A 20,683-nucleotide genomic window follows, 5' to 3' on the forward strand; every position below is an offset into this window, starting at 1 on the left:
CTAATTGTTCTGATTTTTTTGCAGCAGGTTGGCGTCTCTTATACAATTTTTCTCGGGGCAACCTCATACTTCCTGAGATAATGGACTAAAAGCTCTAAGATAAGTGCGGATAAATCCCTATACGAGGATTGTTTTGAAATTTTCGTCGAAGGTAGTCCATGTGATTCTGATTACAACGATACATGCCTACGAACACAATGCAAGCCCATTCTTCGAGACATAATGACCCAAAAGCTAAAAAATTCTTCGGCGATGAACAAAATCCATTTCCAACATAGACTATGCCGTATACTCATTCTAATATCGTGTAGTCATTGTAATCATGACTAAAACATAATATTTATTATCTGTTCAAATACAATACTTCCTGAGTTATGGGCCCCGAAATGACACTATATTTTGGGCCACTCCTTCATACATCTCTTGAACTAAAGTCTTTAGTATTCTTTGCTATAATACTATAATTTTGTTCTGTGTATAGTATCAGTGGAGAACACCTACCTTTATAACACCTACCCCACAAACATCAACAAATTTACGAGGAAATCTTCCAAAACTGTTTTTGTTGCGTACGAATATTCCATTTATTTTTAAAATTAGGGATCCTTTTTTAGCTCATTTTGGATTCGCCTTTCTTGTTATTATTTTTTGCATAATCATACGCTAAAGGTATCGGGTATGTTCTGAGACACACTTCACCTCTCACTTCACGTCTCAAGCATTTTGTTCACCCCATGTACACATATTTTTTTTGCGAATTTCTTAGGGCTAAGATTCATTAGGGTATTTAAAAAGAAGAGTTATTTCTAGTCCGTCCAAAAAGTACTCGAACAAGTAAAAAAGTATCAGTCGGCTTTGCCGACAGAGATATACCCTCAGCCTGTGTATATTGAAACAATTTTTCCCAAAAACGCATGTATTTAGGTGGTTTTAAAAATTTTGGGCGTTTGGGATTAAAGATCAAAAGTTTTGCGTCGGACATACTAAAAATAATGGATCTACAGCTACTACATATGGTACAATAGGGGGTTTTTACACCCTTCGGGCTGTTTGCACAAGAAGTATGGACTTGCCCCTGAAAAACTTTTACCATCGCAATTGCGGCTGCGAATGCAAGTTGCTTCAATTCGAACTTTAAGTGAACTTATCCGAAATGTTGTGTGGGAGGTACTCGAAGGCGTGGACCGATTGAGTCCATATTGGAAACTCATATAAGTTTGGTAGAAATTTCACGATGTGTTAAGATGGACCACATCGGTCACTCCCGTCAAGAGTTATCGTGTGCACAATTTTTTCGAACATTTTTGAACTTTTGTGGGGGATGTACCTGAAGGATAGGACCGATATGACTTATCTTCGAACTTAAACTAAGTTTGCACAAAATTTTAACCGAATCGTTTCATCCGTTCGAGAGTTATCGCCCCAGCCAGCCAGACAGACGGACGGATATTGCTCAATCGACTCTAAATTGTCTAAAACATATTTCGTACAAACATACTTGGGGTATAAAACCATTATTTCGATGAAGCACATTTTGCCCTTATGAAAGTGTATATATACCCTCGTTAGCATAAATGCTGAGGGTATAAAAATAAGCGTAAACTCACTCACTTCACATGAGGGGTGAAGTGTGTCTCAGGACATACCCATATACATATCTCTGACGGCAAACCTGACTGATACGCTTTTACTTGTTATACTCTCAACCGAGCTTTACACATATTTATCTCCCGTTTTTACAACCTTGTATCCCTGTATGATATTTTGATGAGTTTTTACATTAGATTGCATAAAATCTTAATTATAAAGTGATACGATAAAAAAGTTTTCTCACAAAAACTTTTAAAGTTTTTATTTTTCATAACTTTTGATTTTTTGAAGTCACTGTAAGAAATATTTAACCAAAATTAAGATATAGGGGCACACGACATAACCAAAATGACATAACCGTTTTTTCAATAATTTTATCATCGTATTATAACATATATATCATTTTATATTATAAATAACTTTATTTCATATATCATAAAAAATAAAAGTGATTTGTGAAGGACCTTTTTTAAAGTTTAAATGGAATAAAAGTTATTTTAGTTATTAATAGGCAAAAGGTCATTCATTCGTGCAACTGGAAATAATTTTTTGAGCATTTTTTTTTCATTTTATAGAATTGTTTAAAACAAATATGTTTCAAAGTGGTTTGTGCGGAACCTTTTTTTATAATAAAATCGAATGTATGTTATTTTAGGCATTAATAGGCAAAAGTTCATTCATTCTCACTACAGGAAATCATTTTTGAGAAAAAAATTTCAAGAAGTCATAACCATTATCCCCACTGGACACATTTTGAAACTTTGGGAAAATTAAGAAAGAGTCGGTCAAAGTCGGTCTATTCCCAGGATATTCTGTAGAATCGTAAAAAATATCAATGACTTCGGAACTAGGGTGTCCCCATAAACAAAATCACCCTCTGAACGGAAAGAATATTATTGACTGGAAGCCCAGACTAAACAGCAGTTGTTTATTTATAAATCCTCTATCGCTTGTCAAAATGTAAGAAATGTTCGACAGACTATCGAACGCTTACAAATCTTCGTTCGGCTACTGTAACAAATGGCCTGCCATATCCACCTTGTGACAAAATTAAAAAAAAAAATACAATATTTTTTTGTAATCTAAAAAACTAAAGTGAAAACATACAACAACTTACCCAAAAAATGCCGGTGTTGCACCCAGTGACATTCGCTACGATCAGTGAAAACAGGAAATACTTGGTAACATTCTGTAAACGACACCAAAATATTACCCAAACCTCCGGCAAATGTAAAAAAGAGGACAAAAAGATTTTCAATCGAAACCTTTTATCGGTGGTGTTGTTCTTATGAGATCACCATGCCAATCTGAATAATTGGTGGCATCAGGATGTGTATTCAGCATCGAATTTTCAGCAATTGTTGAACTATGTAATGGCAAACTCCATGGCCATAAATCATCATTCCACGGTGAGATGTTTGTCGTTCCTTGGATCCAAGAAGTGGTGTTGTGTGTGCTTGGGAGGAACTTTCGCACCAGGCTGATACGCTGCCATTTACATTGACACTATTGCTTAGCGTTGTGGCAGCAGAAGGGTGATATGATATTGAAAATACGGGGAATTGTCACAGAACATTGTAAGCTGTTGGCAAGGGCGGGAGGAATCGCTGAGCATCACAGAGTCACTGTAGCTTTGATTAACACTTGCTGGTGTTGTTGTAATACTTGTTGTTATAGTTTCATTCAAGTCCATTAGATGAAGAAGATGATGTCCCTGTGGTTGTGGATACTTAAGGACATTTGGAATTCCTGAAGTGGTTGTTGCAAATCGTCGATGTGCTCTGAAGGCGATGATGATGACGGCGATGTTGCTGACTTGGGGCCGTGTCTGAGAAGAAGGGGGGCAACTTTTTTGATTCCAGTGGCATTTCAGTTTGGGGATCTGTTGATTTTTGATGCTCGGTGGATGACACCGGTCGCGTATTGTAATGAGTTGTTGGTGTAGTTGACGATGTAGTTGATGATATGTCGAGTATACAACGGAATGTGTGAAACAGTTTGGATGTTGACCCTATATCCTCCAACATTGTATTATCCCATAGGGTAATGTTTGATTTTGAGTTTCGTCACACCAAATATGGGGCAGGATTTTTTCATTGGTATTTTTCTCTTTGTTACCTGGGCTAAACCACGCCAACAAAAGGAATCGTACATTCTACCAATACCCTCGGTGTTGACACTGTGTTCGTTTTGTGATGTTGTTGGCATTGTTGTTGTTTTTTTCTGATGCCGTCGTGGTAGTAGCCCCTATGACACTGTGACTGACATTTGTTGAGGTTGGTCGTAGACCAAGTCTTTGTTGCAAATCCATTTCATTCTAATGCTGTTTGTCAATTTCTGAATTAGACTTTTGTTGTCCAGAGAATGGTGCCCTCCTTGCTCCAACTTTCACGGGTTTCGTGATTTTCTGTAATGGAAAAATAAAAGAAACAAAGCAGCAAATTTAGAAATGCTCTTGAAAGCACAATTAAATTATTGAAAAGATTTATTGTTTTTCGATGACATACAAGCAAGGAGCACCAGCGACCATAACATAATTAATTTGTGGTCATAAATCAGTCGAAAGTTGTGGTCGGTCGTCCGTCCATTCGTTAGTGATATAATGTTTGTGATTTATGTTAATTTGTTATGAATGCCGGTTTTCTACTTTTCTCATTCCATTTTCCAATTAATGGAGAATGGTAACCAAATCTTATTGAGTTTAAATTAATTGCTGCCCACATATAAACTGAGGAGTGTGTGCGTGTCATAAGTGGAGGATGGTTTGAATAATTCTTGTTTTTCACATTCATTTGGAATTCCAAAAATCATATTTTACTTTATCGCATTTGATAAAAAATCATAGATTTTCTTTTGAAAACTTTTAGTAATTGTTGTGGAGTTTTTCGGAATTACGATTGGCAGGTGTAATATTTGTAGGGGAGATATAAGGACATTTCTCGCGTCCCTATCTAAGAATATGTTCACCATTACTATTTATATATTTATCTATTAACAGTACCTCAAAGTTGCTTTAAAATTAGTACCCATTTTCAAAATATTGTTAATTAATAATTAATTTTTTATGCGACTTAAAAAATTTCAATGATTTATTTTTATTTCCTGTTTATGAAAACAACAGTTAATTAATACATTTTTGCAACTCTTTTTTTCAGATTTTATGGCCACACGAACTATGACTCATTATAAAGTTGATGCTACCCGATAGTGATGTCAAAAATTATGTTGATGTTGATGGGGACAGACACATCCACAAATTGACAACATTGCCGAAAATGCAAATTTTCACCACCTGTAGAGGCGACCACTGAATAAGTGTCGGCGTTGTTTACTGATCTAATGCCATTAATAGAGCTACTAATTGTCCACACCAACAATAACACAAATTTTACTTGGCCATCTCATGAAAAAAATGGGACATGAGTCTATGTAAATTATTTTCATTTGGAAATAATTTTCGATATTTATAGTGCATATTGAAGAAAGGAAGGCTGACTGGATGGTCGACTGACTACTTGGAAGCATGTTTGTCTAATTAATATGTAGTTTGTACAGTATTTGAAAATCAAAGAAGCTGAGATAGGACTAGGCAAATTTTAAAATATTCAGAATGTTTAATGATAGCCGATATATTTTCAGAAGAAAGTAGAAATAGCCCGTACATTTTATCGAAGGGCACTTTCTCCTGCTAAGGTGATGAAGGGAGCCTGGTAAGTAATACAGATAGCGTACTGGGGATCTGGAATTAAATTTGTTCAAGCTTTTGCTAACGAATATGGGCTGCGATAAAGAGAACCCAAAATCAATCCTAAAACAACGACATTTACCTCCTTGCCAAAGTGTCGCAATTAATCGGCTGAAGAGCGATAAGGCAGCAGGGGCTGATGGTCGGCCTGCCGAACTGTTGAACTCCGTTGGCGACATACTGACTTCATCAGTTGATTTGGTCAATTCTTCTGGAGAAGTACATACCAAAGCGATTGAAACCTATACCATGTGCTGTCAAGCGTGTTGTGTTATCAGCTAAAACCTATGGTTAATGGAATAATCAGATCATACCAATGCGGAATTAGACCTGGGATTTTTACAGCTTTTGTGTCATTTTCTCAGGAAGCATAGTTGTGTCCCTGGAAAATATTAGAACCTGATCTATCATATTCGAACAAAATGGGTTGATCCGTTCGAGAGTTATCGTTCGATTCGGAAAGCCAAATTGTCTGACACAGATTTCGTCCAAATATACTTGGGGTCTGAATCACACTTTCATCATATATAAATGTAAATATATACATTAGGCGACAAAAAAAATTGGAACTCCTATGAAATTGGAATATATAAAATTTCATGGTGATGGATTGACGTTGTCTCGTGCCAATCGAGCGATCTTTGCTTCCGTTGTATGGGGAGATTTCGATGAGGCACAGTTTCGTTGTAAACAATTGTAAATATATACATTAGGGCGACCAAACAATTTTGCGAAAGTAGTTGATGCAGAACATGGGGTGTTTGAAAGAAAAATTCTTCGAAGGATTTATGGCCAAAATGCGTTGACGGTAAATGTCGGCGTCGTATGGACAACGAGTTGTACCAGCCGATCGGCATCGATATAGTAAAACGTATTGAGTCATGTCATGTATTGGGTGATGTCAACAGGACGGTTAATGATGCCCCGACAGAAATACAAAAGAGCGAGAGCCACACGACGGTATACGTCCCACGGGAAGGCCAAAACTCCTATGGAAAACAAAGATAAAGATGGCATCCAAAGTTGGAGAAGTAAGGTAAAAGATCTTTGCCTTTAGAAATCTATTCTTAGTTTGGCTTATGGAACAAAACGCTCTGTTTAGAATAAAAATAATTTAAGTAAGTACGTAAGTGTACATACTGCCACTCCATTAAGGATCTCTGTACTTAATTACCTCGTTATCTCATTTAAAGACATACATACATATGTATTTAACCCACATTTGCTTCATTCTATTTACATTTGTAGCGCAAGATTACCTCGCAAGTATAACTATTCGAATTTCCCTGATGTAACATTCATAAATATAAGACTAAATGTATGTGCATTAGGGCTATAACCATAAAAATACCAGTGCCATGTGCGGAGTATTGTCCTGATAACGGAAACGCGTGTTCTAGTTCGATTCGGTGAAAAAAGTTTCCGCACCGACTAAAATTTCTAAAAGCCTTTTGAATATTTTCATAAAGAACAAGTGAGCAAAGGCTATAGTCGGGGCGGGGCCGACTATGTGATACCCTACGCCACTACCCCTGCGCATTAGATTTTAACTGGTAACCATTTCTTTTAGTGAATATTATCTGACTGCCACCAAACTCATTTCTTTCTCTGGGTCCCCATTAGCCAACAAAATTTCCTGACGATCCGATCAAAATTGCGACCTGCAGCCTGATTAAAAAATGGAAAATGTGGGTGCATTACAGAGTTTTGTGATATCTTCCTTGTTTGACAACCTTCACCTACTTATTTTTCATTAATGTAAAGGTGATATTTTCTTCTTCCCTTGACAGTGTTTGCAGTTGAAATACTCCTACTAGATGCTGATATATTCGCATGAGAATAAAACGTAAAAATTGCGACCTGTACTACTACTTTCATAGCCAGGCTTTGCGTTTAGAAGGTCCCCAACCACAGATGAGATATTCGTCATTACAATTAAAATCGCAATAATGAAAACTTGTGTTGGATTAGCGACTTTTGTAATATCTTCGTTGTTTGACCTTCTACGGAAATTTACTTTACATCGTTGTAAAGTAGATATTTCTTCTTTCGTCTCCAGGTCTTTGGTATACCCCTAGTAGAAGCGGAAATATTCGTTGAATGTTTCTTAAAATAAGTTTTTTGTCCATTCCGACTCCTAGAACTCCTAAACTCCTAAAAATTTGTGACGATCCGATCAAAATTGCGACATGTATCGTGATTTCAAAAAAAAAAAAAAAAAAAAACAAAAAAAAAAAAAATAAAATAAAATGGAAAAATGGGATGTATTACCGACTATTGCGATATCTCCATTATTTGGCCACCTACATACTTTGCATCATTATAAAGGCAGGATTTTCTACTTTCATAGCCAGGCTTTGATTTTGGAAAGTCTTAAACCAAAGCTGTGATTAAAATCGAAAAATGAAAAGTTGGGTTTTATTAGCGACTATTGTGATATCTTCGTTGTTTGACTACCTACGACAACCTACGTTACATCGTTCGAAAGGTGCTATTTTCTGCTTTCATTTGCTTCTCGTATACCCCTTATACAAGCTGAGATATTCGCTTTGGAAAAAACGTTGACTTTTTCTCCAAATAAGTTTTTTGCCCTATTTCCCCTCCGGAACACCCACCATCACCCACGCCAGTTTTATTTTGTCCGATGGCGAAATCGAACACTACACACCATTAATCGGACCATAATTGTTCCAAATTGCTGATGTGGCTTTTAGTTTCGGATACGAAACCGTTAAAAACTTTTACAAAATTATTTTTAAAACAACATTTTTTAATTATCTCGGTTTTACCACTCAGTCTTCTACTATTGAATAGGAAAAGCTCTATCATTATAAGGATAACCTTTGGTCAACGTTGTATGTCCGTTTCATTTGTATACTTCCTCAGTCGTTTAATATTTTAAAGCTTAATTGAAAACTATAAATATTATCAACAAGGTATGTAGTGGCGGCACCCATTCTTTTCTGGCACCTCAACGTAGGAAAAGCAGATGTATTTGAAATTCAATACGCGCGAATATTCAACACTGAACGTTTTTACACACTTCTGACGCTTTGATGACGTTCTTAACATGTAGTGGAAACGTAAACAAAATAATTCGCCTCTATTGAAATTGATTGGAGAGATTGTAGAGGTTGGGTGTGTGGTCCTAGTGTTAAAACTGTCGTTGTCATTGTTCACATCATGCCGAGTGGAAAATTAAATAGAGCATCTGGACAAAATACACTGAAACAAAGAATGTTTATGAAACGTACCTACAGAGCATAAAAGTGGATGTGAGTGTAAGTGTGTGGAACAACAACAGTCTTTTGGGCTCAAGAAGTTCATGACGATTTTATAAGACACTTTTGTTACAATCGATTTGAGATTGACAATAAATTTATTTAGATTTTTTTCGTAGTTTTTTTTATAAATTGTTTATTTATTAGTTTCGCTTACTTGACGATGAAAACTAAATACCAGACATGGGAAACAAGTCGCTGAAGGTATCCAATTACAATTTGCCATTTGAGACAATTTATTAATGAAATCTTGACGATTAAAGAAATCTTTAAATAGGTGGAGCTTTGGGAGACATATCTAATGTGGGTACATTAAGGGTTGGGTACATTGTTGAAGGCAACGTCAAGTATTCTGCGAAAAAAAATAAAAAATATGTGTTCAAAAAATCGTACTGTGATAAAAATTAAAATATAACCGATAATGTTGTTATATTCAATTCCTACCTGACATCCAATGGACATAAGGCTTAAGATGATTCTTGAGTGTTTTGACCGTCCTGATCGCGGTCATATTGTCAAAATTTAGTTTTGGGGTTAAGATTGACACAAGAAAGCGGTGAAACCATTTTTAGTAAAAACCGTTCTAAGGTTGGGAGAATTTTGCACGCGTAGACAGTTTTAAGTCTGCGCAAGGATGAAAGTCTTAAATCGCTGCCGAAAACCTGCAACTTACACAAATTTTTAATTTAAAGTCGATTAAATGGGCAAGGAGCTTCAATACGCGTAGCTAATTTTGCATCTGTCCAAAGGACTTCCTTTTTTCTTTCTGTAACCACCAAAGTGTGTTGTTTCGCATGTAATTTGGTCATTGTGTACATCGATGGGGGATCATAACGCCCAAAATAAAACTTATCTTCATGCGAATGACTGGTAATCTTCTCCTATTTTCTACTAGACACATTTGGGTGAGTAGAAACCAGAAGCAGTTTCCCGACATCTAATTGGCTGATATGTGGATTTAGGCATTTATACTTGAGTCTTTGCGGTTTTTGCCGTTTGTGTACTTTTTGAATAAATTTTGTTGTTTCAGGTTCTGTGCAGAAAAAAATTCTTTATCACATATATCCTCGTTTTCATTCATCCCACTCTATATAAATACTAAACTGATTTCCGACACAGTCTAACTAAGATTAATTCATTTTCAATATCACTGCATTCATAATTGTTATAATTTCTGCCTTTAGAATAACGAGAATATTTATATTTTGATACAACCAACCAGTAAGTTAAAGATCAAAGTAGTTCGGATTGAATAATTACACAGTTTCTCTTCAGTAATAAAGATACTTAGCTCCACCTTCACGTCGTGGCTTATTACTCGAAAACAAGTAAAAAAGTATCAGTCAGCGTTGCCGACAGAGATATACCCTCAGCCTGTGTATATTGAAACAATTTTTTTTTCCAAAATGTATGTATTTAAGGGGTTTTAAAAATTTTGGGCGTATGAACCGACAAAAATGTTGATTAGGATTAAAGATCAAAAGTTTTGCGGAGGAGATACTTAAAGGAATGGATCGACATTGGCCATTATGGAAGTGGATCTCCAGCCACTACATATGTTGCCATAGGGGGTTTTTACAACTTTCGAGCTGTTTGCTCAAGAAGTATGGACTTGCCCTTGAAAAAATTTCACCATCGTAATTGAGAGAGCAAATGCAAGTTGCTTCAACAAAAATCAAAGTGATTCGATTGCAGGTCTTAAAGTGAACTTATCCGAAATTTTGTGTGGGAGGTACCGGATGGAGTGGACAAATATAGTCCATAGTTGAGCCTGATCTATATCTGGTAGATATATTAGGATGTGTATAGTATCGACCAATTCGGCCACTCCCTTCAAGAGTTACTGTACGAACAATTTTTCCGAAAATTTTTGAACTTTTGTGGGGAGGTACCTGGAGGAGTGGACCGATATGGTTTATCTTCGAACTTAAACTATGTTTGGACAAAATATTACGAAGGTCAAATTTTGGACCGAATCGGCAGATCCGTTCGAGAGTTATCTTGCGCTCCATCCACTACACACGGTGTCATAGGGGCTTTTTGCACCTTTCCGGCCATTTTCTCAGGAAGTATGGACTTGCCCCTGATGATGCTTGTACCATCGTATTGGTGGCAATGAATACAAGTTGTTGCAACAAAAATCAAAGCGATTAGACAGCGGGCCCTAATCTGAACTTATCCGAAATTTTGTGTGGGATGTACCCGAAGGAGTGGACCGGTTGTGTCTATATTGGAACCTCATCTAAGTCTGGTAGAAATTTCACGATGTGCAAAGTATGGACCAAATCGGATACTTCCTTTAAAAGTTATCGTGTGGACAAATTTTCCGAACATGTTCGAAGTTTTGTGGGGGAGGTACCGGAAGCAGTGGACCGATATAACCTATCTTCGAACTTAAACTAAGTTTGGACAAAATATTTAGAAAGCCAAATTTTGGACCACTGTTGATGTAAATATTCCCTGATTCGTTGTTGATGCATAAAAGAATTAGAAACATGTAAATATGTAAACGAAATCAACAACAACAATAATGGTCAACGCAACAGAGGTAAGAATTGCCCCGCACTGTATACTCGTATTTTGAATTTAGATCACCATCTACGATTATGTCATTGTAATTTTGTCGAAAGTTTCTGATAATTGATTGATTACCGTAACCACAAGATATCTCTTTGTTATTGTAAATTTAAATTGAATCAGAAAATCATCAATTGTCCATTCATTGACATATTAACTAAGATAAATACGTGTGGGAATTGAAGACCGATTTTTATTTGAATCTGACAACAAATGAGACCTTACTTTGATTACGAAAATACATGGACAGACGGACGGAGTTGTTTAAATCGATTCAGAAACTGATTCTATGCATACAACTAAAATTAACTAAGTGTCTATCTTCCTTTCTCCTGTATGTTGCTTACAAATGCATAACGACATAATACCCCTTACCACAGTCTGGTGTAGGGTATGAAAATGTGCCTCACCGAAATAATGGTTGCGGGCCCTAAGTATATTTGAACAAATTCCGTTTCTGACAACTTGAAGTCAATTTAGCGCTGTCCGTCCGTCTGTCTTGTTGGCTAAGCGTAGGATAACTTTTCGAGGGATCTACTGATTTGGTCCAACATCTGATTCTCGTAATATTTTGTCCATCTATTTTGAAATACTGTTCCAAAAGATAAAAAACGCCTGCCGACATTAAGCACGATTACTTAAAGATTGTGTATCCTATTTGGCGAAACTTTAAACTTTCTTCCAAACGTATATGAAGTTCCCTTCCCCTGAGTCCCTACGAGCTTTTTGAATTTTAACCGAAGGTACTCCTTGTGGTCCTATTTACAGCGACAGAATGTGTTCCTTGAGCAAGTTCATGCTTCCAGACATAATGGTCCAAAAGCCCTAAAAATGCTGGCTGTGGTCAGAAAAGTTAAAAATTTTCGGTTAAGTGCAGTTTAAAAGTGTTCGAAGATTGTTTTGAAATGTAAATCCAAGTTGGTTATCATGTTACCATGCTTGCAAAATCTACACTTTTCAAATTACTGTGCTTGAATTATCTTCAACTGACCACCAAGAAGCCTGTTAAGTAAAACCTCAACAAATGTCAGGTGAAATTAGATCAGAAATGTCGTAATAATAAAATCATTTCAATAAATGTTGTTTTTGTGGTTTTCCAGTGTTGTTATTTTTCTTTATTGGCATGACTGCTGTTGCTGACGATGATTTTGTTGGCGTAGTTGTTGTGGTCGTCAACGTTTGTTCTCTTATTTTTGGTGTTAAATTTTGTTTCGGTTCTTTAGTGGCACGGGTCTAAGAATTTCACAGGCAATTTATCTTCGAATATTTACCCAAGTCACAGCGCAAACGAAAGCTAATTGTGCCTTATTTGGGTGCAAGAGTATGCGGCGAATGCTCATAACCCTATGAATGAAAATTGTCTTTGTCTTTATTCTTGGAAATCATAGTCATTCGGAATATCAGGAGAACAGAAAGTCAACAATCGTTTTATCAGTACTTTTCCAATGGTTTGTGTTCATCCGGGTCGTTGTTCGACTACTTAAACTGATGATGCTAATGTTTATGGGCTAAGCAATTGAAATTGTTTTCCTATTGTATTTTTTTCTGTATTGGAATTCTATTACCCCACAAATCGGCATTGACATACTAAAACCAACAACATTGGTCCTTGGGAGATATACATCATTGATATCAATGTATGTATGTATTTTTTTGCTGGAAAAATGAAACCATAAGTCAAACCAAAACCAGCATCGCTTTCACTCACTTTCGTCATCATCTAGCCGATGATTCTGTGTTCGAGTATAGCCTACGATGTAGGCGGACTTCCATTGACATCGTTTGTCTTTGGTTTTATATACAAAAGAAAAAAAAAAACATATTCTACACCTTCATTTGATCCACACTGCAAATGGCAGGCTTTTGGATATTAACAAGTCATTTGAACATGAAGTATGGACGACGGCGTCCTTTTCATTGAGTTAAAAATGAGTGGCCAAACATTTTTTTTATTCATGGCCACAGAAGCGGAACAGATAAAAGAAAATGGAGAAATTGTTTCATGTTTGACAAATGCTACTTTTTATGTCTTTCATTGATTGAGAAGGACAAGAATTTGTGCTGAAAAAGGAAATAATTCGGCATGATCTAAGATGAGCTAAACTTGAGTCATAAAATTAAAACCTTGCAAAATGGAACATAAGGTTTCGGAGATTACTCTCATCGAGTTTTCAGATGAGCTAGATCAACCCTTCGATTTTGAGTTCCGTATGCCGAAAATATCGGCTGCACTGAAGCTGTTTTAACAATGTGTGGTTTGTTTCTGCGGTTTCTGTCTAACGTCAGTTGCACAGGTCATTGTACGTATATATTTTTTTTCTGCGCGGTATATTAAGGGACAATGACCCGTTATGCAAGATAGTTATTGACCGTTTTATTGATAAGTGCTTGTGACAACAAACAATTAGTAGCTGGAAACGGAATTGCAGTCCCATGTGACTTTTGATGTTGCTTTTAATCTGCTGATTATGACGCAGGTCTGCAGGTCTCTAGAAAAGGCCTTCATTGGCTTTTTGTTGTCATTATTGTGATGTTCTACAATAATACCTTTATGAATTAGAGGCTATATTAAGATGTAATCTTAATAGAGCGTCTCATTATAATATCAGTCTTTAAAAACATTTTAGACATTTTAAATATTTTAGACATTTCAATGTATGTTTGGAGGTAGTCAGTTTTAGAGGATTTGGTAATGATTAACCTGTGGGCGCCCGTCTCTTGGATTTTACTCACTTATTTATTTATATGACTTTTTATTTTAAAAAGATCGTTTGGCTCCACAAGCCGAACTAAGAATAGATTTCCAAACGCGTTAGGGGTGGAAAATACTAAGTAACGGTTTACCGTGACAATGTTCAGGGCTTAACTTGGTTCCTCCTCCATCTCAAGTGGACACTGAGATAAAAAGAGTGATAAAAACTCGAGGTTGGACTTTAAGTCAGCAACCCACCCCTATAAAAGAGGTTCCGGTTTGGGATTTGGCCATAGCATATGTAAGTACACTCCTTCTAAAACCTTCGCTTTAGGCTTAATTTAAGATGAACCATATCTGTCAACATCCCCACAAAAGTTCAAAATTTGTTGTTGGTGTGCACGATAACTCGAACGGATGAATGATTCCAGATTAGATCATTTTCCAATATGGACTATATCTGGTACCTTATACAATAAATTTAAAAATGTTCTTACAAGTGCACTTTAAGGATAGTTTTGAATTTTTTTGCAGGCCCCTATTATAACTTGTGATAATGGTCTGACTGGCGAACATTATTACCTACGAATGGAGTATCCGATTTGAACGAAACTTTCCACATCGTATAATTTCTTCCAAACGTAAATAAAGTTCCACGAAGGCCTATCAAAGGTCGGACAACACCTTCGTGTATCATTTTCACAAAAATTTTAGCTTAAGTACAGTTTAAAATCTGTTTGGAGATCGATTTAAATTTTTTACCGAATTTGTTTACGGCGATATAATGTCTTTCATGCCATGACGAGTCCATGCTGCCAAGCCATAATAAATATGAAGTCTCCCTTGTCCCATCTGGGATGTTTGTGGAACAATTATATTATTATAATTGCTGATGGTCACGATAATTGAAAGAATTGACCCAAATTGGTCAGAGCTTTGCCCATCGTAATATACAGCAGCAAACAGAGAGGATTGGAGATTTTTTCTTAGTTCGGCTTATGGAACAAATGTTCTGTAAAAGGCCAGCTAAGTAAGTAAGCTAAGTAATATTTCTTCATGTCTCAAGGAGGTTTATGTTGGATAACACCTTCGGGAACTTCTCTCACAAAACTTCAGAACTTTGCTTAAATGCAGTTTAAGGGCTATTCTAGGATTATATATAACGTTTTTGGTAGCCAAGTTCATGTTTTCTGCCATAATGACCCAAAAGTCCAAAAAGCTCGAACTAAAATGGCGGTTTGGAACAATAGATATCAAAAAGAATGACTCCCAAAATTAGATTGATTTCCAAGATGGACTTCAACATCGCACATCGCTTAAATCTTATAATTTTATTCTGTGTTGATTGGGTCTACCTATGAAAAATTATTGTTTTATTATTATTGTTTTTTTAAAAGACACAGACTAAGGGTATACCTGGTATAGTTGATTATTATTTGTTTAATTGTTAGAGTAAAATTTTTGAAAATAGAGATTACGCGTGGAATTTATTGAACCTATCATCGATAACACTGTGCAACAAGGTTTCTGTGCGGTGGAAAATTCCTTTTGGAGATGAAAGCCCTTAGTGAGTATATTAAGAACCCAAAAGGAAATTTTCCCCATAGGTCAAGTTTCTGAGATATCGGGCGATGAATTTTTTGAATTTTCGCCTATGATGCTTGAGAAAATAGCTTTATATCTCTGTTTGCCGTTATTGTAGCTTCGTTTTGAGATTACATGTCTTCAGTCAAATCGAATGGCGAATCTTTTTGTAGAACATTTCGTTCTTCTAACTCAATGCCTTTCATGTCCTTTTCGTCCTTTCTTTCTTGAACCGTAGTAAAAGTACCACAAGATGAGATTTTATAGCATCCAAATATTCCACAAAAATGTTGCTCAGAGAATTTTAGGTACGGTTCTCATTGACAACTAATCGATATTGTCACGTTTTCATTGTCTTTTTTGACATTTACCCGGTTTTTGTTCAGAAAAAACCTATGTTTTGTTTTTCTGTATATTCGTTATTTGTTATGTATTGGTAGGTAGACATACACATTGGTTATCGCTTATATTGACATCTGGGATGTATCTGAAATATTTACCATATATAACTCCTGATATGCTGAACACGTTAAAGACAAATTTTCTTGGAAAATAGATCCGGTTATCTAATATTTTGAACCGGATATAGCGATATAAAACCCGGATTTTGTAACGATTTTAAGTAACCGATTAAGCTTATATGTATACCATTAGAAAGCTAATAAAATTGCCAACCAGGGAAAATAAATTTTTTGACAACATCTTACCTGAGTTCGGTGCTAAAACAAAAAACCCGTATTCTTGAACCGTTTTTAAGGAAAAATATCACTGCGCGTAAATATGAAGATAAAAGCTTGGTGGGTGAAATATTCTTTTTGCCGATGAAAGTCGATGAAGTTAATATTATGAACCCGGAAGGACAGTTATGCCATAGGTCAAACTTCTGATAAGCGATAACCAATGTGTATATCTACCTACCAATACATAACAAATAACGAATATACAGAAAAACAAAACATAGGTTTTTTCTGAACAAAAACCGGGTAAATGTCAAAAAAGACAATGAAAACGTGACAATATCGATTAGTTGTCAATGAGAACCGTACCTAAAATTCTCTGAGCAACATTTTTGTGGAATATTTGGATGCTGTAAAATCTCATCTTGTGGTACTTTTACTACGGTTCAAGAAAGAAAGGACGAAAAGGACATGAAAGGCATTGAGTTAGAAGAACGAAATGTTCTACAAAAAGATTCGCCATTCGATTTGACTGAAGACATGTAATCTCAAAACGAAGCTACAATAACGGCAAACAGAGATATAAAGCTATTTTCTCAAGCATCATAGGCGAAAATTCAAAAAATTCATCGCGCGATATCTCAGGAACTTGACCTATGGGGAAAATTTCCTTTTGGGTTCTTAATATACTCACTAAGGGCTTTCATCTCCAAAAGGATTTTTCCACCGCACAGACCCTGAGTTCCATTATAGATTCTGTGTTCGGTATAGCCGTGATAAAATGACTCCAAGTGCTTCGGAATAACCATATGGCATAACAATGATCACTTTATATTGCTTTACATTACGTTGTTATACCCTACACCACAATGTGGAAAGGGAAATATTCGTCGGAGACCCCCAATATGGTATACCAATCTTCATATCTCGACGAGATAAAGCGATTTTGAGATGTGTGTCCGTCCGTCGGTCTGTCAATTATAAATTGTAAACACGCTCCAGGCCGCAATTATGGACCGATCGTCACGAAATTTTGTATGGAAGTCGGGTTCAGGCCAGAATAGCTGATATACATAATTGTTCCACAAACATCGTCTGTTCGATTCCTCGGCGAGGTAACATCAAACTTTCAACGCACAGTGGTCGAAATCACTGATCTAGCGGCGCGAAATTAATAACATGGAAACGAATGGAGATATCTTTATGAAATTTTGCACAAACTCAGTCTCTGTCTGTGGGTAATAATGGACTAAATATGAACAACATCGGCTAATATTTTGGTATAGCCCCCATGTAACGGTACCTCCTGATATTCGGTATTTTGAGGAGTTAAGCCACCCTTTCCTTCCAAATTAGTTGTTATTTGGTACTTAGGGTTTCTAGTGATCACTAAAACTTTCCACCAAAAATTGTGGGCATAGGTCCACGTTTGGGTATAGGCCCCTTTTAAGGTACCTCCCGATTTTCAGTATTTTGGGGGTTTAAAGCTACATTTTCCAGCCAAATTAGGTGTAATTTTGTATTTGGGGTTCCCAGTGGACACAAACATTCTCCACCAAAAATTGTGGATATAGGTCTACGTTTTGATAATGTCCCCATATAACGGTACCTCCCAATATTCGGTATTGTTGGGATTTTGTCTACATTTTCAGACCAAATAAGCAGCATTTTGGCATAGTAGGTTCTCGTTGGTTACATCTTCTCCACCAAAAATTGTGAACATAGGTCTACATTTTGATATAGCTCCCATATAACTGTACCGACAGATTTTGGGTATTTTGAGGATTTAAGCTATTTTTCAAGGCCATTAATCAGCAAGATTTGATTTCTTACAATAAGCTTATTTGTTCCATAAAGGAATTTTGATTTGCTGAAACCTAATTCCCAGGGACAGTGGTGTAGGGTATCACATGGTCGGCCCCGTCCGACTATAACCTTTGTTTACTTGTTTTTAATAAATTTGTTTCGGAGTTGAAGAATGAATGTTTATGAGTCTGCAAATAAAGACAAGGCATAGAATTGAACAGTTTAACATGTTGTATCGATGATAACCATGTACCTTCCATGTGCCTCAGGTCACAGTTTCTTTTTCCTACTGACATTGTGTCACAAATTTGTATACCCTACATCACACTGTGGTAAGGGTATTATGTCTTTGTGCATTTGTACGTAACATACAAAAGAAAGCGAGATAGACACATAGTTTATTTTAGGCATATACATAGCATCACTTTCTGAGTCGATACATGTCCGTCCGTCTGTCGGATTTATTGTTCGATTCAAATTAAAATTGGGGAAGTTTATTTTGGAAAAAAATAGGTTCAGATTTGGATACAGCTCCCATATATTTTTTCGCCCGATTGTTTGTATTGTGTGCACCAAACTCGCAATTTCTGCCCGACTTTGATGAGATTTGAAACGGGTGACGGAATTTTGTCTTGAAATAAGTTTGTTCAATTATATTGAAATCGGGTCTGATTTGGATATAGCTTCCATATATTTTCGACCGATTTAATATATTCCCAGCAAAAATCCTCATTACAAACATCCTTTCCCACCCATTATTTTAACAAGGGCATGTCGCGCGAAATGTCAGGTTATTTTGTAACCACTGAAATAAGTAGTCAGAATCTACTAAGTATCTACTTATTTCAGTGGTTACCATCTACCTATTTCAGTGGTTACAAAATAACCAGATATTTCGCGCGATATGCCCTTGTTAAAATAATGGGTGGGAAAGGAGGTTTGTAATGAGGATTTTTGCTGGGTTTGATGCACCGATCACTCTATGTAGGTATCTCCAATTTTGGTTATAATTGGAATATGTGATGGAATTGGGACTAAAGATAAGGTAACAAAATGTATCTTAAATTGGTTCGGATTTAAATATAACTCCCATATACATATATATTTCGTCCGATTTAATGTTTCTGATGCGCCAAACACGCTATGTATGTAAATTTTTATTATTATTTTTTATTATTTTTATTATTATTTTTATTAAAATTAGTAGTAGTTTTAGCAGTAGCTCATAAGCCGTTGTATGTACCGGAAACATGAAACGCGTCCAAAACTATGTAAGGCGTCCATGTTGTGTACATATTCACTGTGGTGTAGGATATCATATAGCCGGCTCCACCCGACTTTGATCTTTTCCTTACTGGTTCATATTAATTTTGTTCATATTCTTGTCACATTTACACAGGGTTATATGTATCTGAAGTATTATGTTCTGCTTGTTTTTGTTAAAGTCTGTGCTCGTACATTATATAGAGATGTTCTCACACTCGCACTCCTTTACACTCACATAGACAATATGGCGGGATACATTATTGACAAAAACTGATGACGCATAAGCAGAGCTCATAACAAATGCAGTCGCATGAAGGGTAAACTTTGACATGTTTATATTTAAAACGGTTCGTCTTGTTGAGGGTAGAAGACCCATTCAAATAGAGTGCTCGGTTTTTGGTGATTGTCAACCAAAATGCAGAAATGGCGATGTTGTGACAGAGTCAACGCTTGCACGTACCAAACAGTGTGTTACAATTAATAGCGTATTTTGGCAGTATCCCTCGGGCAGTACTACTGACACTGGGAATAATAAAAAATAGTATTTTTTTAAAGAGTTGTCTACTGATTATACACACTGGGGTTGCACTCAAAAAACAAGTACATTAGTACATTGTAGCCTTGTAAATCCTTCACAATGGGTGTCAATTTTAAATGAAATACATGACCAAACATTAAAATATTTTTTCTCTGTTTAAAGAAGTTACAAAGAAATAAATAAAATAAAAAATTATTATGTGAATTGATTGATATGAATATTTTCGAGAAATATTTGAAGTATTTAAAGTGAATTCGTTGATTTTTTACCATCATGTTAATATTTAATGACCTCCACAACACAAAATTTCCAAATGCTGCGCAAAAGAGCGGTTACCCTATAAAGTCATAACAGATTCCTTTGTTCCACTGAAATCAATTTTGTTCCAATTGTAATTTCCCAAAAACATTAAAACATTTTTGAAATGAAAAAGTAGTTCACCAAAAATTCTTATTTTCATTTTGGTTCGGTTAAGGGGTAATTGAATGTGGACGTACGTTCATACATTTTTTGGACATGAGAAAAACAAATACTTTGAAACACCTTCCTCGAACACAAGTGCCATCCACCTGAATAGTCAATAGAGTGAGATGCTCCGCACCCTCATCATCCGTGTTGCTACAAAGAGGTGAGTGAATTCGTTGAAATGACAAAAGGGCATAGAATAAACATAAAGACATAGATGGCACATACAATAGAACGTCCTCTTTCTCTCTCTTTTTAAGTTTTTTTTTCTAGTCAACTTCTTCATTGTGTTAACAACATAATTAACATTTTGACTAACCTGATGTGGGGCATAAAGTTAATGGTTTCGTGGCTCATATAGCTGAGTGTTTGTGAGAATGAAGAGGTGTGGAGAAGTATTTAATATAGAAAATTGCACCCACCATATGTCAAGGTGGTCGTTTTTTCGCCATTTGGACTGGC

General features: G+C 36.1%; 1 protein-coding gene across 1 annotated transcript in view; it reads left to right on the forward strand.

The window, feature by feature from the left end:
- Positions 1-3,667: 3,667 nt before the first annotated feature.
- LOC141391132 (5-hydroxytryptamine receptor 2C-like) overlaps positions 3,668-20,683 on the forward strand; it is a 55,996-nt gene continuing 38,980 nt past the window's right edge. The window contains exon 1 of the mRNA XM_073964048.1: positions 3,668-3,773. Within this exon, the coding sequence (XP_073820149.1) occupies positions 3,668-3,773 (106 nt within the window). The remainder of the gene's footprint in view (positions 3,774-20,683) is intronic.

Source organism: Musca autumnalis, unplaced genomic scaffold (assembly GCF_047663935.1).
Source record: "Musca autumnalis isolate F117 unplaced genomic scaffold, ASM4766393v1 scaffold_1, whole genome shotgun sequence".
In the NCBI taxonomy this organism is placed as follows: domain Eukaryota; kingdom Metazoa; phylum Arthropoda; class Insecta; order Diptera; family Muscidae; genus Musca; species Musca autumnalis.